This window comes from Lottia gigantea (assembly GCF_000327385.1).
Source record: "Lottia gigantea unplaced genomic scaffold LOTGIsca_1, whole genome shotgun sequence".
NCBI classification, from domain to species: Eukaryota; Metazoa; Mollusca; class Gastropoda; family Lottiidae; genus Lottia; species Lottia gigantea.
This window is the reverse complement of record NW_008706746.1, coordinates 5,334,755-5,356,400: the sequence shown is the minus strand read 5'-3', so window position 1 is coordinate 5,356,400 and position 21,646 is coordinate 5,334,755. Positions and strand designations below refer to the sequence as shown.

General features: G+C 30.9%; 3 protein-coding genes across 3 annotated transcripts; all 3 read right to left on the bottom strand.

Annotated features, from left to right (window-relative positions):
• Window positions 1–732: 732 nt before the first annotated feature.
• On the bottom strand, window positions 733–1,014 carry LOTGIDRAFT_87448 (hypothetical protein; the record flags this gene model as incomplete). Its single annotated transcript, XM_009045722.1, has 1 exon — window positions 733–1,014. A coding segment is annotated over one exon (282 nt), but the record flags the coding sequence as incomplete, so codon positions are not given.
• Window positions 1,015–7,330: 6,316 nt separating this feature from the next.
• LOTGIDRAFT_99434 (hypothetical protein) lies at window positions 7,331–7,612 on the bottom strand (the record flags this gene model as incomplete). Its single annotated transcript, XM_009045721.1, has 1 exon — window positions 7,331–7,612. A coding segment is annotated over one exon (282 nt), but the record flags the coding sequence as incomplete, so codon positions are not given.
• Window positions 7,613–10,473: 2,861 nt separating this feature from the next.
• On the bottom strand, window positions 10,474–21,283 carry LOTGIDRAFT_205565 (hypothetical protein; the record flags this gene model as incomplete). Its single annotated transcript, XM_009045720.1, has 17 exons — window positions 10,474–11,451; window positions 12,835–12,874; window positions 13,093–13,220; window positions 13,385–13,475; window positions 13,706–13,817; window positions 14,103–14,180; window positions 14,392–14,519; window positions 14,831–14,896; window positions 16,122–16,303; window positions 16,678–16,768; window positions 17,117–17,190; window positions 17,427–17,502; window positions 18,115–18,270; window positions 19,004–19,126; window positions 19,498–19,593; window positions 19,917–19,979; window positions 21,053–21,283. The coding sequence occupies 17 exons, from the start codon at window positions 21,281–21,283 to the stop codon at window positions 11,420–11,422; spliced, it is 1,767 nt and encodes a 588-aa protein (XP_009043968.1). The 3' UTR covers window positions 10,474–11,419.
• Window positions 21,284–21,646: the final 363 nt, after the last annotated feature.

Genomic DNA, 21,646 nt, shown 5'->3' with positions numbered 1-21,646 from the left:
CAAAGAAAACATTTTGAATGATTTTTGACTATGACAACGGTGTCAAAGAAAATTTAACTGAAAACGTTGAAGGGTTTTGATAGAATCATAGAGAAATGAAGGACATTATTAGAAAAAAAGAAAAGAAACCCAACGTTTGGCTTTATAATAGTCAACATAATTTTAAAGAAATGCAAAAATCGTATTTGTTGATTTGCAATAATAAACATTATCAGGGTAGGCTAGTAATTTAGCTGGTTATCAGTTGTTAGAATTTATACTTGTTGCTTAGTAACATTAATAGCTGTTTAACAGTTTAACAGTTTCTTGATAAAAAATAGAAGAGTTAAAGTATTTTTTTGATTAACGGTGTTCTTTTGTTTTATTATTTTGAAATTTCTGGACTGTGACTAGCCTACACATAAAATGCCAAAAAATTATATAGTATCTCAGGGCTTGATTTGGGTCGTTATCTTTTGTGACAAATGTATTCTAAGACATTTGTGCCAGGAAACACTCTTTGTCTTTGGCCGAGATGACAATGCTCGCGTATGAAAACTCTTACACAAACTGTCTTGGGGCATCTGACATCGCTAGCCTATGCCACTAGAGCTTTTCCTGACAATTTTAGACTAGGGTAGAGACAGAAAATCCAGATGCTCCATTTTAATTGCAATGTTACAATACTTAAAATTCGAGGCAATTTAAATTTAGGTCATGTAGGCTATGAAACCTCCAGTTACTAACTTGAAAATTCAACAAACTAACATGAAAATTCAACATACTAACTTGAAAATTCAACATACTAACTTGAAAATTCAACATACTAACTTGAAAATTCAACATACTAACTTGAAAATTCAACATACTAACTTGAAAATTCAACATACTAACTTGAAAATTCAACATACTAACATGAAAATTCAACATACTAACTTGAAAATTCAACATACTAACTTGAAAATTCAACATACTAACATGAAAATTCAACATACTAACTTGAAAATTCAAGATACGAACTTGAAAATTCAAGATAGCTTGCGATGCAATGTAACATACGCCCACTGGCAGATGTCAGAAATGATAAAACAGTCTTTAGTGACTAAAGTACGAATTCTCTCATATTGAAGAAATTATTTATGCTGAATAATTCCACAAAATTTTTTAAAATCAATATCAATAACCCAAATACAACAAACAATTAAATCACACAGCTCTAATCAAGGGCAAAAAACAACTTTTGACGCGTGCTTACAGAGTCACGGGCAATAACTCAAAAAATGTTCATCAAAAATATCTCTTGTTAGAACTTGTCCGAGATCTTATCAATTCCAATGATCACACCAAGTTAAAATCGGTTGAAAACTGTGCTTCTATTGTGCTCACAAACAAATTTTGATGCGTTTTTACAAAGTCAAGGGCAATAACTCAAAAACCGTTCATCAAAAATGCATCAAGTTAGAACTTGTCCGAGATCTTATCAATTCCAATGATCACACCAAGTTTCATCAGAATCGGTTGAAAACTGTAGCTTCAATCCTGCTCACGAACTATTTTTAACAAATTTTGACGTGTTTTTACAAAGTCAAGGGCAATAACTCAAAAACCGTCATTGAAAATGCGTCAAATTAGAACTTGTCCGAAATCTTATCAATTCCAATGATCACAACAAGTTTCATCAGAATCGGTTGAAAACTGTAGCGTTAATCCTACTCACACACTATTTTTAACAAATTTCAACACGTTTTAACAAAGTCAAGGGCAATAACTCAAAAACTGTTCATCGAAAATGCGTCAAGTTAGAACTTGTCCGAGATGTTATCAATTCCAATGATCACACCAAGTTTCATCAGAATCGGTTGAAAACTGTATCGTCAATCCTGCTCACAAACTATTTTTAACAAATTTCAACACGTTTTAACAAAGTCAAGGGTAATAACTCAAAAACTGTTCATCAAAAATGCGTCAAGTTAGAACTTGTCCGAGATCTTATCAATTTCAAGGTTCACACCAAGTTTCATCAGAATCGGTTGAAAACTGTAGCTTCAATCCTGCTCACAAACTATTTTTAACAAATTTCGACGCGTTTTAACAAAGTCATGGGCAATAACTCAAAAACCGTTCATCGAAAATGCGTCAAGTTAGAACTTGTCCGAGATCTTATGAATTCCAATGATCACACCAAGTTTCATCAGAATCGGATATTCATGTGGGCGTATAAAAATACTAACTTGAAAATTCAACATACTAACTTGAAAATTCAACATACGAACTTGAAAATTCAAAATAATAACTTGAAAATTCAAAATACTAACTTGAAAATTCAAAAAAAAAAAAAAATGAATGGCCCTAATACGCTTCCGTACGCTTTCGTAGATCTGCCCTAATAAATCTATCATTTTAAAATCCCTGCATAACTTCAATATTATAGATATCTTTTTAAAACACAAACTGAATTCCTTGAAATATATTTATAGATATCGAATAATCAATAGCCTACCCTACATATCTGTCCGGAGCCACGACTTTCTCTAGCCAAATACAGTGTAAAGTTTAAGGGATCCAGTCTTTGGATTAGCCTACCTTCCACTCTAAAAGTTTTGAAAAATCCCGAATCATTTCATAAATATATTTTAATTTACATCCCAAAAACCAAATAGTTACAGTTTTTGATCAAATTTGTATATAAATCTACCAAATTGACAAATATTGCATGTTTCTTCTGTTATCAATTGTATATTGCTTGTATAATAGTCGCTGATTAATTTGGTTTGTATGTATATAAGTTGGACGAAGTGCAAGAAAGGTCTAATTTCGTAACCTAATAAAGTGATTATTTATCAATCTTTTGCATCGTTTCTATATTAACAAAACCAACTAATAATCAAAGATGGATGACAAAGACGGCCATCTTGAAAATACCATACCCAAATAGCTTATAAACAGTAAACTGACATTGCAATGAGCATTTGAAAATATAGAACTGACAAGAAACGATGAAAACTTTAATGAAAATTATACGATTATACATTATCGAAAATTTGCATTTTGAAATATAGGCTCTATTGCTATAACTATTACTTACATATATAATAAGCGTTTATCCATGCTTATCTTTACACACAAATACAATGTCTAAAACATTCTAAACTAAACTGATTATTTAATAGTTGTTTCTACCGAAAACATCTCCACCCGTCGCCTGACAAAATTTCATAGAGAATTTCTTTATCCAAGTTAATGGAATTGTTCATTGGAAAAAGATGGAATTTCACTTTTCAACTCATAATGTTGATCAAACAGGAAGGCTTATAATGGAATATAAACACTAAAGTTATCGTTAACACAATAATTATTAACTAACTGTAATTAAATCATGGTAATTTAGAAGACATTTAAACATCATTCTACATCATCAATTATTTATTAATGTTGTTTCAAGACAAAATGTCGGTGATGTATTCAGGTAAGAATAGACCGATAATGGAGGGTTAGTTATCAATTGAAAGTGATTATGGTTCTCGTGCAACCTTTTGTGCATCCATGCCTGTAGCTACTGGGGAGCAAAAGGGAGCAGTTCAAATATCTTGGCTTACCTAAATCAGATTATTAAGACATGTTTACAGTTCACATGATTTATTTTACCGATCTCAGACTATACAGACATGTTTACAGTTCACATGATTTGTTTTACCTATCTCAGACTATAAAGACATGTTTACAGTTCACATGATTTGTTTTACCTAACTCAGACTATAAAGACATGTTTACAGTTCACATGATTTGTTTTACCTATCTCAGACTATAAAGACATGTTTACAGTTCACATGATTTGTTTTACCTATTTCAGACTATAAAGACCTGTTTACAGTTCACGTGATTTGTTTTACCTAACTAAATCAGGCTATGAGGACAAGGGGGGAACGGTAGAACCTGACAACTATGTCCCTTTAAATAAACCATGGTGCATATAGATGATATGTATAATTATGTGGAACAGACAGAAGAAAATTTCGAAACTACAATAATTATCAATTAGAGTCTTTCTGTTTCTATTTTAAGATAAATTAAACATAAATTAAACATTTACAAATATCTGAAGAATTCTGGTCTTACTTGTTAAATTATAACCATTAAGAATGGTTTGAATTCTCAGCATATCCACTCTATATAAAGTATAAAGCTAAGATTCCATATACGCGTCATGCGGATCCGTCATCCGTCATGCGTTAAAATATCGAAATGGTTGGTTTAAGAGGGTATGATTCCATATATGCGGAAGCGGTATCCGTCAAATGGTCTCCGTCTTGCGTCAAAAAAAAAACTCGCCGGGTGTAGCGATTTTTTACGCATCCGGACGCCTTTCCGCGCGGAGATCTCCCAAATGTGACGTATTTTGTGGGGATTCCCTGTCTTTTTTATGCACCAAAGCATCCATCTGTCTCGAAGTCCGTGCGTTAAAAGAAAGATAACGCATAGGTTTAACGCACATATGAAATCATATTTGGCGCATGACGGATCCGCATGGGCCATTTATGTCCGCATGACGCATCCGCATGACGCGTTTATGGAATCTTAGCTTTATTTTCTTTTTGTGGGCTTATAAAAAAGTTGTATTACTATCGGGTGGTTGCGATGAATCGAATTTTAAATTTAATGGCACATAAAAATATATAGTTCTAGCTATAAGGTTCGTGCTTTTTATTGGAATATTATTCTCATTCCACAACATTTCGTATGCATGAATTAAATAGAATTAAATATGGTCTGGAATTGTATTTCTTAATCTAAATAAATAAATACATGGTAGGTGTAATCGTTTTACTTTTTCGGGTACTTGATGATAAATTAAATGGGACCTGAGTGTCGAATCAAAATTTTCATACACAGAACGTGTCCGGGAAAAGTTGTTTGTTGCCTCAGATTCAACACAAGATTGTTTATCACCTTCAACTTCCTTGTTAAATCGTGCAAAGTATGTGATAAAAACCATTTGACGAAAGAAAGGAGAGCCGTTAGGTAATTCTTTTATAAAATAAACCAATTAGCACCAAATTATATACAGTGCTTGACTCTTAACATCAATTTTCATTCAACACTACTTTGTGGCACTTTTCTTCTCTTAATTGTTGTGTTCAATACGCTTGTTAATATTTGCAATTAACTCTTGATTTTGATCTAAATGATTTGAAGATCCCAACAATTAAAACGTTCCTCTCATTGAAGTTTGTTGTTAATCATTTGCGTCTGTTCTATAGTTCATAATTCAATATTAAATTTTACATTTTGATCTGTACTTGTGTCCATTAAAGCAATTTACTGTCTTCGATTATTAGTTGGTGAATCGAAATTTGACCTTTCTTTTAAAATTTAACTGAATACCTGCTTTAAAGGGATTGTAAAGAGGTTTAGAAAAAAAGATTATATGAGTATAGTGGACACTGATAGCATCCATTTGCACTATTCCAATTTTCAATCAGTTGCTTTGGTTCGGATGACGTCAATATGGGAAAGGTACATAAACAGTTTAAATAACCTCTTGACAATCCTTTAAAACAGTACTGACAGTCTTACAATGACGTTCATAAAAATTGATTGTAAGTTAATATTGAAAAAAACAGACAAAAAAAATTGGAGCTGAATATTGACCATTGTGAACAATTTAAAGAGATAATTTGTACTCATGTTTATATTTTTATTAACAATTATAAGTACTATTTTGAGGCTGACATTCCTGATGTTTACTTTTTTCTATCCTATTTACCACGATCTCGTCAAACCGCTGAAGAAGGAAATAGTGAAGTACCATTTCATCACAAGAATTTAATGTAACAATTCCCCTTGTTTTATTATATACAGTTATATCATAATACCCAAATGATGTATGACCTTTTTCTATTAAATCTTCGTCTTTAACTTCCATGTTCATCATGTGTTTATCGTCAATATCTCAACGAATCTCTTTAAAAACAAATTATGCAAGAACGCGAAGGACAGATTGAATCCATATCTTTATAAATAAAAAAGTAAAAACAAATGTTATTTTCATAACTATTTTATTATAAATAGCAAGTTAAAAAGAAAGAAAACAAAAATATTGGACCAGTAAGATTATGAAGGACTCTAACGATCAAAATATTGAAAGAACAGATGCAGCATTTTGGGTGGTTGATTTGAGTGATGAATATTATGTAAATAGTCTTCAGAAGTACTAGAAATGTAAGAAAATCGCAAAATTCTTTTAAAAATATTTCAAATAAGGAATTTTACTTATTATTTCAATATATGTCTTTAAAATATATACTCTCAATTTTAACATTCAAACGCGGATAATTCTGAACACACATGGGTTTGAAGGCTCAAATTTCGACGATGAGCTGTGAACATTATTACTGATTGGCTTACTTAAAAAATGCTCCCTTTTCTGAGACTGGTAAAAAATGGTGCATCTGTCTCTTTAATGAATATTATACTATCTCTGTTATGTGATAATGAACAATAATTATGAATCTTGGAAATAATTATGAATATTACTCACAAATAATGAATATTACACAATAATTATGAATATTACACAATAATTATGAATTTTACACAATAATTATGAATTTTACACAATAATTATGAATCTTGCACAGTGATTATAAATCTTGGACAATTAGAAGAATCATACACAATAATTATGAATCTTACACCATATTCATAGACAATCCTATTAAGAATCTAACACCATAATTATGAATATTACTCAATGTTTAAAACACATAAAGTCACAAATCGAGAATAACAACAATAATACCAATAACAATAGAAAGCAATATTAAGGAAGGAAAGAATTGCTTTAATGCTGTTTGGGTTTGTATATTAAGCTTAATGATCCCCTTTTACAACAGTGTCTTGTATTTTAATAATAATCTCTCGGAAAATAAGCTTCGAAATTCCTAAAGGGTTATGACACTTCATTTACAAAATATGATAGAGTACAAATGAATTATCATAAGACAACTTTAAACAAGCTACCCAAAAATATTTGCAGAATTACAAAACGCCACAGCACCAATTTACCATTTTAGGTTGGGAAAATACATTTTAACGTAAAATATAAATATAATCTTGATATTTTTAGTTACCATAAATATTATCATCACCACGAATTAAAACTTTCAGGACTCTGCTGATAGATAGAAGGAAATGGCGTTTCTGGATGAGAATATGTCGTGACTTCTGACGACGATTGTTTTACAGGACTGAAAGGCACTACCGAAGGTGTCATAAGAACGTATCCAAGGTTGCATCTGTAACTTAAGGGCATCTCGCTTATATCTAACAATCCACTATTACGAGCCCTTCTTCTGGCTTTTCGGCGTCTAAAGTCTCCTTTAGAGAAGTCTTCTATGCAGGCAGGATGAATTGACCAGAAATTACCCCTACCATTTTCAGCACGTCCACTTTTGATAAAACATTCGTTGAGTGACAAGTTGTGGCGGATACTGTTTCTCCAAGCTTTGCCCTTATTGTTGTAATAAGGGAATTTATCCATAATGAACTGATATATATCTCCGAGCAACGTCTGTTTATCTGCCGAATCCAAGATAGCCATTGAAATCAAGGCGATGTAGCTGAGAGGCGGCTTTGAAGAGCCATACGTTGGTTCTTGATCACCGTCTGCGGAGCGTTCGGAGATATTCCCACAGTCTTTCGGAGAGTTACTTTCGCCAAAACTGTTCAGTGAACGAGCTGGACTTCTGTTCCCATCATCAGCTTCTTTTCTTGTTAGGTAATCAATGCTAAAAGAATGCATAACGTTTTCGATTTCTTCGATAGTCAGCTGTAACACAGAGCTGCAATGTGCCAAGCACGAGTCGTTTTTACTCTGTAAAACTTAAATGGTGGAATGGTTCGTTTTATACACACGTGGGTACTCTGACAACGGAAGGCAATTGTATGTGTTACCTTAATTATCACATTGTTACTCGTTTGACGTCACACACAACCGGTAGGCTATCAATAGACCTAAGGGATAAAAAAAGCCAAAAAAAAATAACAGATTGTGCAGCTTTTTGCCTAGATAATTCAAACAGCTAATTATATTTTTTTAAAATGGTAGCCTAAATATATATCTCACAGAGAGAAAATTAATCAACCATAGAAATTCGTGTCTGTGCTCTTCTGACCACGAAAATCTATTGTATTGAAACACAGATCTCGTGAATTATATATTTTTCAGCTTTAAGCCGGAATTGGCTGCTTTTTCTAATAAAAAATATTTTGCGGTTTATATATATATCCTGCAAGTAGTTCTGTTTCTTCGAGAAAAATCTTGTTGTGATTCGATCAAGTTTCCTACGTTTTATCTGAATGTTTGTGAATTATTTTGTCGATATTTAATTGAATACATTATATCATGGAATGCACATGTATATTAAATGAGTATTTTTCTTTTAGGTGATTATTTATTTAGACCAAAATATTGACAAAATACTGTCCATCCAGCAAGCTTTTTTCTATTGTTTACATCGGATACATCCACTAGCAATTTCCCACATTAATTGAGCCTCCTTGTGAGACGGAATGTTATTTTTCGAAAATGTGGATCCATGACATTGAAATATAATTATTTGGAAACATAATGGTGAAATATGCATTCAGTAATTGTTTTTCCAGGTATCCTACGAAAATGTATCTCTGTATTTAAAATTGAACATTTTGACACCAATACTAGGCCTACGGAGGAGTCTTTCGGATTGCAATTACGTCTCTAATGATCGTTTCAACCTGTCATATAAGGTGTAAATATTAAACGTCAATGACAGAGGACGAAAGGGATTGAAATTATCATCCACTATCCTGGAGTTCGACGAGGGAACACACAGCCAACACATTATTAGGGGTGTAAATGTGTATGTGTGTTTGACTAATCAGTTTAAAAAATTGATTTATGGAACGGTTAATTATTGAACGTTGTATTAATTGTCATAACAAACAAGTTTACCACAACTCGCAATTACTGTCAACACTTTATTAGAACTCTCCTAGGAGGCCACAATATAAAAAAGAAAAAAAATGATTTTGGAAAAGTTGATCAAAATTCGAAAGAAATAAATATAAAATTAGTTGGTTGTTGCCCCACACCCACCGAAATGATTCATAGAAACGCCACTGTTTTCATTAATAGTGGTTATTCCAAAGAAAGACAAAATGAAGGGTCATATCTCAGTAATACAATGTTATCGTGTGTGACAAATCGGACAAATATTTTCGACCACAAAGTACGCTTATACAATTATTCAAGCAGAATTGTGATATTTTGTGCGTGAAAAAGAACATAAACCCTATTCAGCACCTATAACCCGTTATAAACAGAATCTAGTTAGCATGTCGTCGCCAAACACTCCCAACATTCACACCCCGACAGCATCATGTGCGAAAAGACATAATGTGTCAAATTCCTGCTATACAGCAGGTGCAACAAAATCTTATTTGAATTATGTTGAAATATTAAATATTTCTTAATGAAATACAGTATAAATGAAACGTTGCTAGTTCTATGAGAATATGATATTAATAGTCTTTTAAATATCAATCACCGAATCAATTAACTTAAGACAGTATTCTAGTAATTATTCTTTTTGGCTTTACCTATATATACTTGTTAACCATAAAATATCATTACCGACCTATAATATTATTCATTGCTTGATTAAGACCAAAGAACACGCTGGTTGAAACGTCGCTCAAATAAACTTAAAAATATAGAAGGTAATAAATCCATAAGGAATGTTTCATTATAATCGACACGCATTTTCAAAATCGTCTGTTTGAGTGAAAATTCTTCGGTTTCATAAAACTTGTGTAAAATGTGTGTTTAGGATGGAATGAGCTTTTAAGTAAAAGTTGTTAGGTATCAATGGGTTTGAGAAATACTTTTATATCTGCCTTATTTCAAAGATAACTAAAAAATCGTTCATCGAAAGATCGTCAAGTTTGACCTTGAACAAGATCTCATCATCATAAATGATCACACCAAATTTCATTTAAATCGGAATAAAACTGTAGTCTCTATTTTGTTCACAAACAAATTTTGACGCGTTTTTTCGTAAGTCAAGGTCAATAGCTCAAAAATCATTCATCGACAGATCGTCAGATTCGAACTTGTCCGAGATCTCATCATTATAAATAATCACACCAAATTTCATTAAAATCAGATAAAAACTGTTATCTCTATTGCGTCCAATTGTGGACGGACGGGGCGACGACAATATACCACATAATAATGTAGGCGTATAAAAATCATTCCGTTTTAGACAAATTTCGAGGATCAGGTATTCTATCAAAACATTTTTTGACTGCATTTATATTATAATATTTGATAAGGCTTTCATCCCTGGTATTTCAAATAATAGATGGAATGACGTTATTAGAGGCTTTTATTGCGATTGCCATTTCCCATGACCACATAATAGTTTGTTGAACAAAAAACAAGAAACTATATCTGTTCTCTTTTATAAACAGTAAGACAGTAAAATACAAGAGAAATGAATTTATACAAAACATTTATCTACTGTAAAAGGGTGGTATTTCTTTACAGGCTATAAACTTATACACAAATAATGAATATATACAAAGATCTATGATTTGGTAAAAATGATTATTTACAATGCTCTGTAAGAATGATTTATTTACAAATGTTTATTATGAATTGATTTTAAAACATGATCAAGTAATCATGAACAAAGATGATTTTATCACATAAACATGACTTAACATTACAGTTCAATTAAAAATGGGAGTAATCTGACAAATAATTATATTCTATGTTTCCACCTTGTCAAAAATTATCACACCTTATATTGACAACATTTGTATCCTACTTCAGCAAGGAAAAATGTATAATTTTAACTTGAGAGTATGTTTTACTCTTTTCTCAAATTCTATTAGTAAATATTTTTGTTATAAAATATCATACTTCAACCTTAATCCTATGAAATAATTATCAATTCATGAAATGTAATTATGATTTTGAAACACATCAATCCACATTGTTTTTGAATTTGATTTTGTCAATAATTTTTGAATAGCTTTTTTCATCATTTTTGTATCAATTGATAAAATTATTATCATGTTCAATTGTTTTTGTATTGATGAAAATACCAACTGATGAAAAAATTTATGGTTTACTAAATTTAAACATTATAAATCAATATGGAATTCATAACTAAAGTTTCTTTTCCAAAAACAGTCCAACATGAGGTCTGAATATATCTATGTTAACTACCAAACTACTATGGATCAGTACTATCAATGAAAGTTTAAATATAAAACCAAAAAACAATTTTACTTAAAAATGTTCAAATGAACTCTAAAGAATTAGTGCTTAAAAGGTAACATAATCTATAAAACCATGAACTGGGAAGAATTGTAGAAAAAAAAAAATACAGTATTAAAAGAGATGCAGGTAGGAATTTTGGTATTCTAGAATGAACATTGGCATTATCAAGTAGAACAAGAAATAGAATCTATTCCTAATATTATACTGATAGAATGTTTTAAAAATTTGATTAAAGAAAACCTCCTCGAAAGATTTCAATTATAAATATGGAAATATTTGGTTTTATATACTCTGTATAGGATTGAAAAAAAACAATGTAAAAGATCAGATGTATAGAAAATCTAGAAAAGATGAAATGAAATGAGATTAATGATATTTGCACAACCTTTCCTTAAACAAACAAGTTTAAAGTCTAAAATCTTCTATACTCCCAACATAAAAGTATGATATCTAGCACATTAAAACTATAAAATATTCTCTCTCATTTATGTTGTAACTTGTAACAATTATGTTTAACATGTTAAACTGTACTACAATACCAGTTATTTAACTTAAAATCCTGAAGTAACATCCCAAGCATTGTCAGTCTTGGTCGAACATAACAGCATTAAGGGTCGCAATTTCTGATAAATGTTCCAATTCAAATAGCAAATATTGATTGATCAAGGCGTTGATTTCAACATCAAGTTTGAGTGATACACAACTCTGATTATTTAAAAAGATAAAATGGCTAAGACTCTTTTCATATATTTGATAACTGCTTCTTTCCAACCAACTGTTTTTCTTCTAAGTATACATATCTAAGCAATCCCAATTTCCATATCTAAGATGCAGTCTTACAGACCATTTAAATTTGATCATCATTTCATGTTTTAACACATACCACTATTTGAATACCAATGTAAGAATTGTGAGCATGCAGGTTGGGTTGACCAGATCTAACTACAACCAAGACATGTAAGAAATCTGTCTACTGAGTGATTTTTTTTTTTATTTTTAGCTCATTGAATGCCTTTAGGCACCATCAACCTGTTATTCATATTCAATATCCCCTGAATTTATCCAGTCGTTAAAATAATGGAATAAAAAACTGAAAAGCAGGAAAAAATTAAAAGAATAACGACTGGAAGCTAGTCTATACAGGAATATATGTATCTTGTGATTTGTGACACCACAATCATCCATCAGTAATTACTGATAATAAAGGGACTCACTTATAAATCTTATTGATACTTTGGCTGATCCTTGAATATTCCACCTGAGCTATCTGATAATTAGTAATCATTACTAAGTCTTCATTCTACACTCCTTTAACAACAGTGTAATAAGTCATGTGCTTCTTCACAAATACACTTTATTGTAGTTTGTTTTGGGAGTAAACCAGCTTCAAGGTTTTCACAGATCATTTTCCATTCCTTTTATTGTATCTGCTCTGCTATGACAGCAATATTTCATGGCAGTGACTCATATAAAGCTTCATATGTCTTAACGATTGTCATGTTAAATCATTGCACTGCTACTCATACCACTACTACTTAAATGAAACGGACATTCACCATCAGTCCACTGAAATATAATAACAAATATAATAGAATTATATGTTTTTCTTGTCCTTGTAAAAAAAAACCTGTATTAAAAGTTTAATTTTGAACTGATCGTAGTAAAACAAGGCATTTGAGGTTTGTCAATATATTACTAGACAAAATCCTAAATGAAATAACAGGCAATGCTGAAGTCCCATGAAAAAAAATAGACATATAACAATGAAAATACCATTTCCCTACCTGTATCAAACCATGCTCAGATAACTGTGATGATTGGAAATGATCTTTTAATAATGATTGGGAAAAATTTGTATGCATCATATAGCCTTCTTCTGCATTTACATTATCACCACATAATCTGTATAAATCTAGAATATTAAAATATAACAATACTTTATAAAACTATAATAGTACAACATAATAATCTTCTGAATTTATTGAAGGAAATAATGACCTTTTTAATATTGACTGAGTTTACTTAAATAATTTCATGATTTATTACATAAGGCCTAAGGAAATTCAAACTACATACCTTTTAATAAAGAAGAAGCCCATAATTGCACATGTACGTCTGGTATTTTTCCTGCTAATTGCATTGCTGGTGTCACCATATTCATTGCTTCCTGAAAACATAAAATTTAATAGATTTTCAATAGGACTAAATTCATATAATTGAAATTATAGCTTCCACTTAATATCCAAACATAACCATATGAATTGCAAATAAAATACATTTCATAGCCAAATATTTCATCTCACAAATTTGTCTTGGCTCTAACAAATGCTAATGTATATCAAAACTGACTAAAAGAGAAAGTCTCGATAAGATATGGTACATCGTTTAGTAACTTACTCTGTGATTGCCCATTGATAAAAATATATGACCTAATAGCACTAAAGAGCAGGACGTTAAACGATTTAAATCTTCAGCATTCGCCATTTTTAAAGTTTCTCTGAGGTAGCGTCTGAAAAAGATTGAAACTCACAATCTTATTTGATTGAATCATGGATATATTCTGAATTTTGTCTCTTAACTGAAAGATTATACTACAGTCATTTCTAAGAACATCCCAGCACAACATGTCCATCTCAAATTACCATAAATCAATGTTTTGTTCGAAAAAACACTTTTACAACAGTACGTCAAATATTCAGTATTGAATATAATATTTTATTAGTTGGCATTATGTATTGTGTTATAAGAAGTTGAGAATTAACTAGAAAAGATGAGACTTTGGCCTTTAACTTACTTTGCTTCTGTAAATCTAGATTGGAAAAAACCTTGTAAACCCTGTACATAATATGCTGCTGCCTTTAAACTATGTGAGCTACCATTCAAAATAAATATAAAATTTATTATTAACAAAAATTCAAACATATAAACATATATTTCTATGATGTACTATTTGAAGAGTGATATAAGAAAGCCCTATTTGTTTTAAAGATTAGAATTTTTTCATTTAATTTCTGCTAGCTTTGATGAATAACTTTATAAATCTGATCTAATTCTCTTTTCAATCAAGAAAATTGGATACTTACTGTTGAGGAACTGTTTCTGGATTGATTGATTCTAATAAAGTAGCTAAGTCAGTATGTCTATTTGCTCTTATATACACAATAGCTAAATTTAAATTAACAAATAAACGTAAATCTGTAGATGAAGATGACTGAAATAAAAAAAAACAGAAACTCAAATCAAAAGTAAAATCCCATTATAAAAGAATCTGCAGTGGTTTCCAGCAGATACAACTGTAGTCACTTTATGATACTGCCCTCATAACTGTACAATAAATAGATAATTATTTGTTATTCTCAATGTTTTGTGACCATTGAGGCAAAGTCACCAAATACACTAGAAAATATAACCAGTTACTAATAAACGGGTCACAACTTTGGGTCTGACAATTGTTCCCGACTAAGTTCTACTGGGCTGCCAAAATAAGCCTATCTAAGACCTGTGCAACCTGAGTATTCTTACCTTGTATGCAGTTTTAAACTGGGATTCAGCAGCTTCCATACAATTCATAGACATAGCATATAACCCCTTAAAATATTAAACAGGTATTATTCTATAATTTTATGCGAGAAAACAAATAATAATCATTTCTATCTATATCTAATTCATCTCATATAACATTTGGGTGACAGAAACCCTACTGAGAAAGCTAAACAATTATCTTTTAATTTCACCAAAATCACTTCAAAATTGAAAAATTTTCCTTTTGTAACAATGACGTGGAACAAAAGTAGGATGCCACTGTAAAAGAACAAAATTATAATTCATCTTAACCAAAACTATTTCAAAGTGCTAAAGTTTCCTTTCCTTAAAATTTGACATCATTGACATGGTGTCTACTTGTATAGATTAGGGAGCCATTAAAGATAGCTTGCCAGGCAAGATAATATACGCCCACTGGCAGCTTTGATTTTGAACATAAATATTTATCAGTAGAGTAACAATCCCCAATATGAAATATTTAACCTTCAGTCATACACTTCTTTTGAACTCTTGAGGGCGATAATGAATAATAATGAGTATGAGCCCTAGTTCTTGAAAACGTGTTCAATCTTTAGCTCGTAAAAACTCTAACAAATATTCAATCTTTAGTGCGGTAAGGAATAATAAAACCAAGTTTTGTCAAAATTCGTCAAGAATCATGCCTTATAGAGTTTTTACGAGCTACAAATTGAACGAGTTTTAAAGAACAACGGCAAAAACTCATACTAAATATTTTTCAATTTTTCTTATTTTCAATACGGTTTATCCATGGGTGATAACCAACAATCATGCCAAGTTTCGTCAAAATCCGTCAAGAATTGTGCCTTCTAGAGTGTTTACGAACTAAAAATTGAACGCATTTTCAAGAACAAGGGCAATAACTAATACTTAAAATTTTTCAATTTTTCTGATTTTCGATAGGGTTCATCCTTGGGTGATTACAAACACTCACACCAAGTTTTGTCAAAATCCATCAAGAATTGTGCCTTCTAGAGTGTTTTCAAGCTAAAATTGAAAGGGCAATAACTCATAGTAAATATTTTTCGATTCATCTGATTTTCAATAGGGTTCATCCTTGGGTGAACAACCATACCAAGTTTCGTCGAAATCAGTCAAGAATTGTGCCTTGTAGAGTGTTTACGAGCAATTGTGGACGGACGGACTTACGGATATGGGTGACGGCAATATATACGCTCCACATTTCATGTGGGCATATAAAAATGCTATCATAAAGTATTATATTTATGGAAAGATTTTAAAGATGCTTTACCAGTAAAGTATGAATTTGTGCACCATGAGTAGTAAAAAGACGTGGTTGTTGTTGACAAACATGACAAGCTTGAAATATTTCTTGTATGGCAGACGATTTATTACCCATGATTAAACGACACATAACGATATGTTCTATTAACATTAATTGGAAGGATGAGAGTAGGGGATGATTTTCTAACACTGAAATAAAAACAAAAGCAAAATTAAGTTACTTTCACATTAACTGTATGTTTGGGCTTTTTACCAGAGAAAAACACAGTTATCTTTATAATATTTTACTTGATTCTCTAAACACATTTAAGGTAGCTGATATAAAAAAAAAATAAGCAAATGATATCAAACTGATATGTTCAACCAAGTTCAATACTGTCCATTTCATACAATTACTAAGATGCAGCAGCTAGGTATGTTATTTGTTCTAAATAAATGGATTTTTCAAATACAACTGCTAAATCATCCTTATTACTAATTTATAGATTTATCAGTTTGTATCATCAAAAAGAATGAGCTGTTTAATAACTTAAAGATAATGTGGGGACCCTTTCAAAACTTACTTTTTAATTTTTCAATTTGCATTAGCGCTTTATCGGTATACTTCTGTGCTTTATCCATATAACCTGCCTGCATTGAATGCATTACTGTTACCTGAAAAATAAATTACATAATAACCAGATGGCAATATAATATAAGGGCAATAACACCAAATAATATCACCTTAACTCATATCTAATTTTTCTTTTATTTCAAAACTGAATTATATTGACACAAGATTTATTTCTTCTCAATTTAAGAACATCATAATCAGTCATTTTATCAGTTCTTGATTCTTAAACTGGCAATCTGAAAATTGTGAACAGAGATAAAATCCTTGTTGAAACTGTCTGGCCTATTAGTTTCCATAACAAGTGCCAAGATTTCACACATCATCAAGACATCTTACAAAATTAGGCACAATGACATTGAATATACATTGCAAAAAACAATTGTACTTACAAGATAAACTAAAACACACATATGTTCTTTGGGTAACCATTGAAATAAATCTACTGGATTATTTGATAATGGCTCTGAAATATAACACTTGAAATTTACAATAAGAATAAGATTTAAAAAATAGAAACTATTAAGGTTGGATCTTAGCTTGACACTATAGACAGGTGAACTTGTTTAAACAGACTCTTGAGCAATTTTTGACATACTTGCACTACTTAAGCATTTGTAAATTATTACAAAATAGAAAAACCTTTTGGTCATTTGGTAATAAATAGTCAATGAAATAAAAGGATCAACATAAAAGGCTTACCATCTTCTGACTGTATTTGTGTAATAGTTTGTATACTCTGTTGTAATTGTTTTAAATATGGTTTTACTGTTTTAACCTGAAATAAATTTGTAAAAATTCATCTTTTTTGTAAAAATCAAATTAGAAAAACCCATTGCTTTCCATTGAAAATCGAAAAAAAAATAAAATAAAAAAGTCATTATAAGGACAACATATTTCCATTTCTTTTAAGACATTTGTCAATGTTTGGAAGACTTACTAACTACAACAGATGCAAATAATTTCCAACTGTCATTAAATTATGACCAAATATATAAATCTTTTAACACAAATTTGGGTTTGGAGCTATTCTGGTCTGGTCAACTATTGTGTCAACAAAGGCATTCTTTAAATAGGTATGTTTGTTGATATCTTACACCTACTTTCTATCTTTAGGTCAACTAAATTGATAAAAAAAAAGCATCTTCTCGTCTCAATTTCATCTGTGCCAGAGTCATTTGACCAAAATCTCACTTCTTCAAAAACTGTGTTGTGAAAAAATCAGCCAGACATGTGATGCGTCATGTGAATTAAATTTAAAATAAATACGTCAATTCTGCTGTACATATGGCAAACATTAATCACACCTAACATTAACAATATCAAAGATCGTCCACTTTTCTCAGGTTTTCTCAGTATAAAATATAATTGCCAATTATCAAGTACTAACCTGACCGGCAGTCAAACAGTGATAAACTTGTAACACAAGAAAAAACACACGCAATGACTCTTTCTGTAAATGGGGACCATGATAAGTTTCCAACAACTGATTGGCTTCCATTAAAACCTTGTGAACTTCACCCATCTGTTTATCTATTAACAACACCTAAAATAAAATTATCAATCTGTTATTTCACCTACAGTTCATCTTATAAAATGCTATATATCATCTATCTTTCTATTAGCCAGAAAAGAGAACATATTTGTTACTTCAGCATCAGTTTAAATAAATCTTTATCACCTAAAAATAATAATCATAAGTCTATTATTTTACAGGATATCTGATCAAAAAGAAAAACATCTAGATATGAATTGTACCAATTATTTAATAGAATGATCATGTTTATTAGTGTTGAAATGGTTAGTGAATTTTACGAACTGGGTAATCGTCGGCAATAACTATTTGTTACCCGGTTAATCCTGGTTAATTACTAAAGATTATAAAAGGGGTCAAAAACCACATTTGCGGCGGTAACTCAACGTCAAATAAACTAGAGTAAGTGTAAATGAATACCCAGAAGCGTCTGCTTCAATGTAAGATTACGAGCGGTCACTCCTTGCTACAGTCTCTAACAGATCAAAGGTTTTTATACCAGTTGTGGAGTAAGTGTAATGAATGTATCTCATTTATGTGTCCGCGAATCAGTTCCACAACTGGTATAAATCTATTGTCTCAATGAATCTCACTTTTCACTTCTTATAAAATTGACAGTTAACCGATTATCTCAAATCAGACCCGGTTATCCATGAAATACTATCCGAAATCGGTTAACTGATTAACCGTTTCAACAATAATGTTGATCAACTTTTACATAAAGAAGTAAAACAAATGTACTTACCATGGCTCTACTAAGGACAAACAGTAGTCGTGTATATTCTGACCGAGAAACAACAGCAAAATCTGTGCCAATGGCCAATAAATTAGATGCAGATGAAAAATCATGTTCTTTTGTATGAATTTGCTGAAGAATTAAGAGGTAATAGTTGAACAATGTTGTTTTAACTCGCTAATTTATGAGTAACCACTTCTGCAGAGGAGGGAAGAGGGGACAAAAAATGAGTTTTATTCAAAAATTTTCTGCTCCTGATGGGCTAAAAGAAACCATCAAGGCCATTCTGCAGTATAAACCAACAATCCTTAGAATGCCATTTGCTAATGTTAATGTGTACTGCCTCTTTCAGAAAGGGAAATAAGTTTATTTTTGCATTTAGAAATTTTTTCCAAAGCAGCCCCTCAAACCTGCATTAATGGTTTAGAAAAGGAATGGCACTTTACAGTTATGGAATCAACGGCAAATGTGTGCTAACTGAAAAATTAAAATGTGTTACTCACTGCTAATTGAAATAAAAGTCGACAGTGCCAATAGGGTGCCTGTTGTGACAGTTCAATAGCTCTTAATAATAATGGTTTTGCCTTACTGGTTTGGTTCTAAAAAAAAAAAAGCATTAAAACAAGTTAATTTAATTGAAAAAAAAAATTAACTTTATGATGAAAACTCATGAACACAATTTACGAGCAGCACAATCAATCAATTAGAAATTAAAGCAGCTACAATATTTATTAAATAAAGCATGTAAAAAAACACTGCTATATAGAATTTATTTGAATATGGGCAAATAATCTTTAATGAATAGATTCTGTTCCTTACTTTGATTTATTAATAAACAATGATTTTACTAATTTGTCAAAATCACATTACCGTTCCGGTGTGTCTTTATATAAATATCATTAAGCTTATACTTGATTCTTACCTGTTTCTCATACAGTTGAGTTAAAACACTCGCTGATTCAAACCGTACATCATCTAGATGTGTCTTTCAAATGAGTTAAGGAATATAGTTTTCAAAAAAAACCATATTAGAATGCTGACTTACACAAAAATTGTAATTCTATTTCTGCTATTGAGAACAAAAATCCTACTTTTCAAGTTACAATTCACAAATATTAAATATCTTTAAAGCTAATCAAAATAAAAACAGTAAGATTTCATTTTTTAACTATTTGTTAGTTACTTCACTTTTCTCAAATATCCATAGGAAAACAAACCAAAAGATTGAAGGCTATACCCAAAGATTTCATGCAAATTATTTTAGATGTATGCCACTAGTTTGTTTTGATAACTTTCATTTGGATATTTCTGTCCTTTGAAATGAATTCATCTAAAGGACAGTTTCAGAGGATTTACCAAACATTAGATATGAAAGCAAATTGTGTTAAGTGTTACATGCATAGCTTTATTAAAGAGGTGTGTTCTATCAAAAAAGTATTGTCTTGTGTTTGTGATATGAAAGCTTAAGCATTGCAAAAGCAAAAATACACAATTCTTCCATGGTTAAAGGGAGATAACAAATAAGTCCATAAGGAATCATCAAGATAAAAGTCAAGAAGCAAAGAAAAATTGTCAAAATATTGAGTTTGTTTTACACAGAAAAAGCACAATTTTTTTCTTAGGCAACAATTAACCATAGCAATACTTAGTTTATACATTATATTTAACTTTTATCAGGTTGTCAAGGTTTGTTTGGTATAATTAGGTCAAATAATACAAAATAAGCACATCACTACTTCAGCTACTTTTTCTCAGTTTGTATTTCAATTTCACTATTAATGTAATGATTGATATTCAAAGGATACACTTGATGTAAGAGACCACTGAAATAGAAATAAATAAAGGTACATATTAGAACAGAATCTGTTGTAGGGTTTTCAATTAATTTATAAAAATCATAATAGTCCGTATCAGTTTCTTTTTTACCATTTAAGTGGTGTGGGATATGTTTTAGGAAAAGTCTAGACGGTAGCTCATGCAACTAGCACATTATATAACTTAATTAAAACAACAACAGAGCCTGTCAAATAACAATGAACAAAGAATAATTAAACATACCGCCTTTTCCAAATGATTTTGAGATGTGTCAATGTTTTTTGTGTGTGCTAACAGGATATTCCCTAATTGGAGGTGCGTGCGCGCTTCAATCTCGGATGAAGGTGGAAAACCAAGAATTGTCTGTAGACAGTGAATGCACAGGCGGATATTTGGAGGATTAGAAGTTCTGAAATATTCCGATAATCCTAAAAGAGATGTGTACCAAGAACTATCATTTGATGTTGACGCCATTTTAATCGACCATGATTATCCAGTCTCTCAATTTACGTTTACATTTCAAAACATTTCGCCCTGTCATTCGGGACTATAATATTTATTTCTTCCCGCTACAATGTCTGCATGACCTGGTTGGATAATATTATTTCTATTATACTGAAAAAATTGAAATGAACATTGAATCCGTCCCGAACCGATCATACTATTAATATTTCATTGAAGGAAAATGAAATGCTCTGCATTTCTTATAATAAAATTTTTTAATTCATTTTGTCTGCGTAACTTTCATTCAACTAAAAACAAGAATATGCCACACTTCAAACCGAATACCGCTTATTTTACTTCAGTTAAATCAAAGTGCATGTATGAGGACATCAA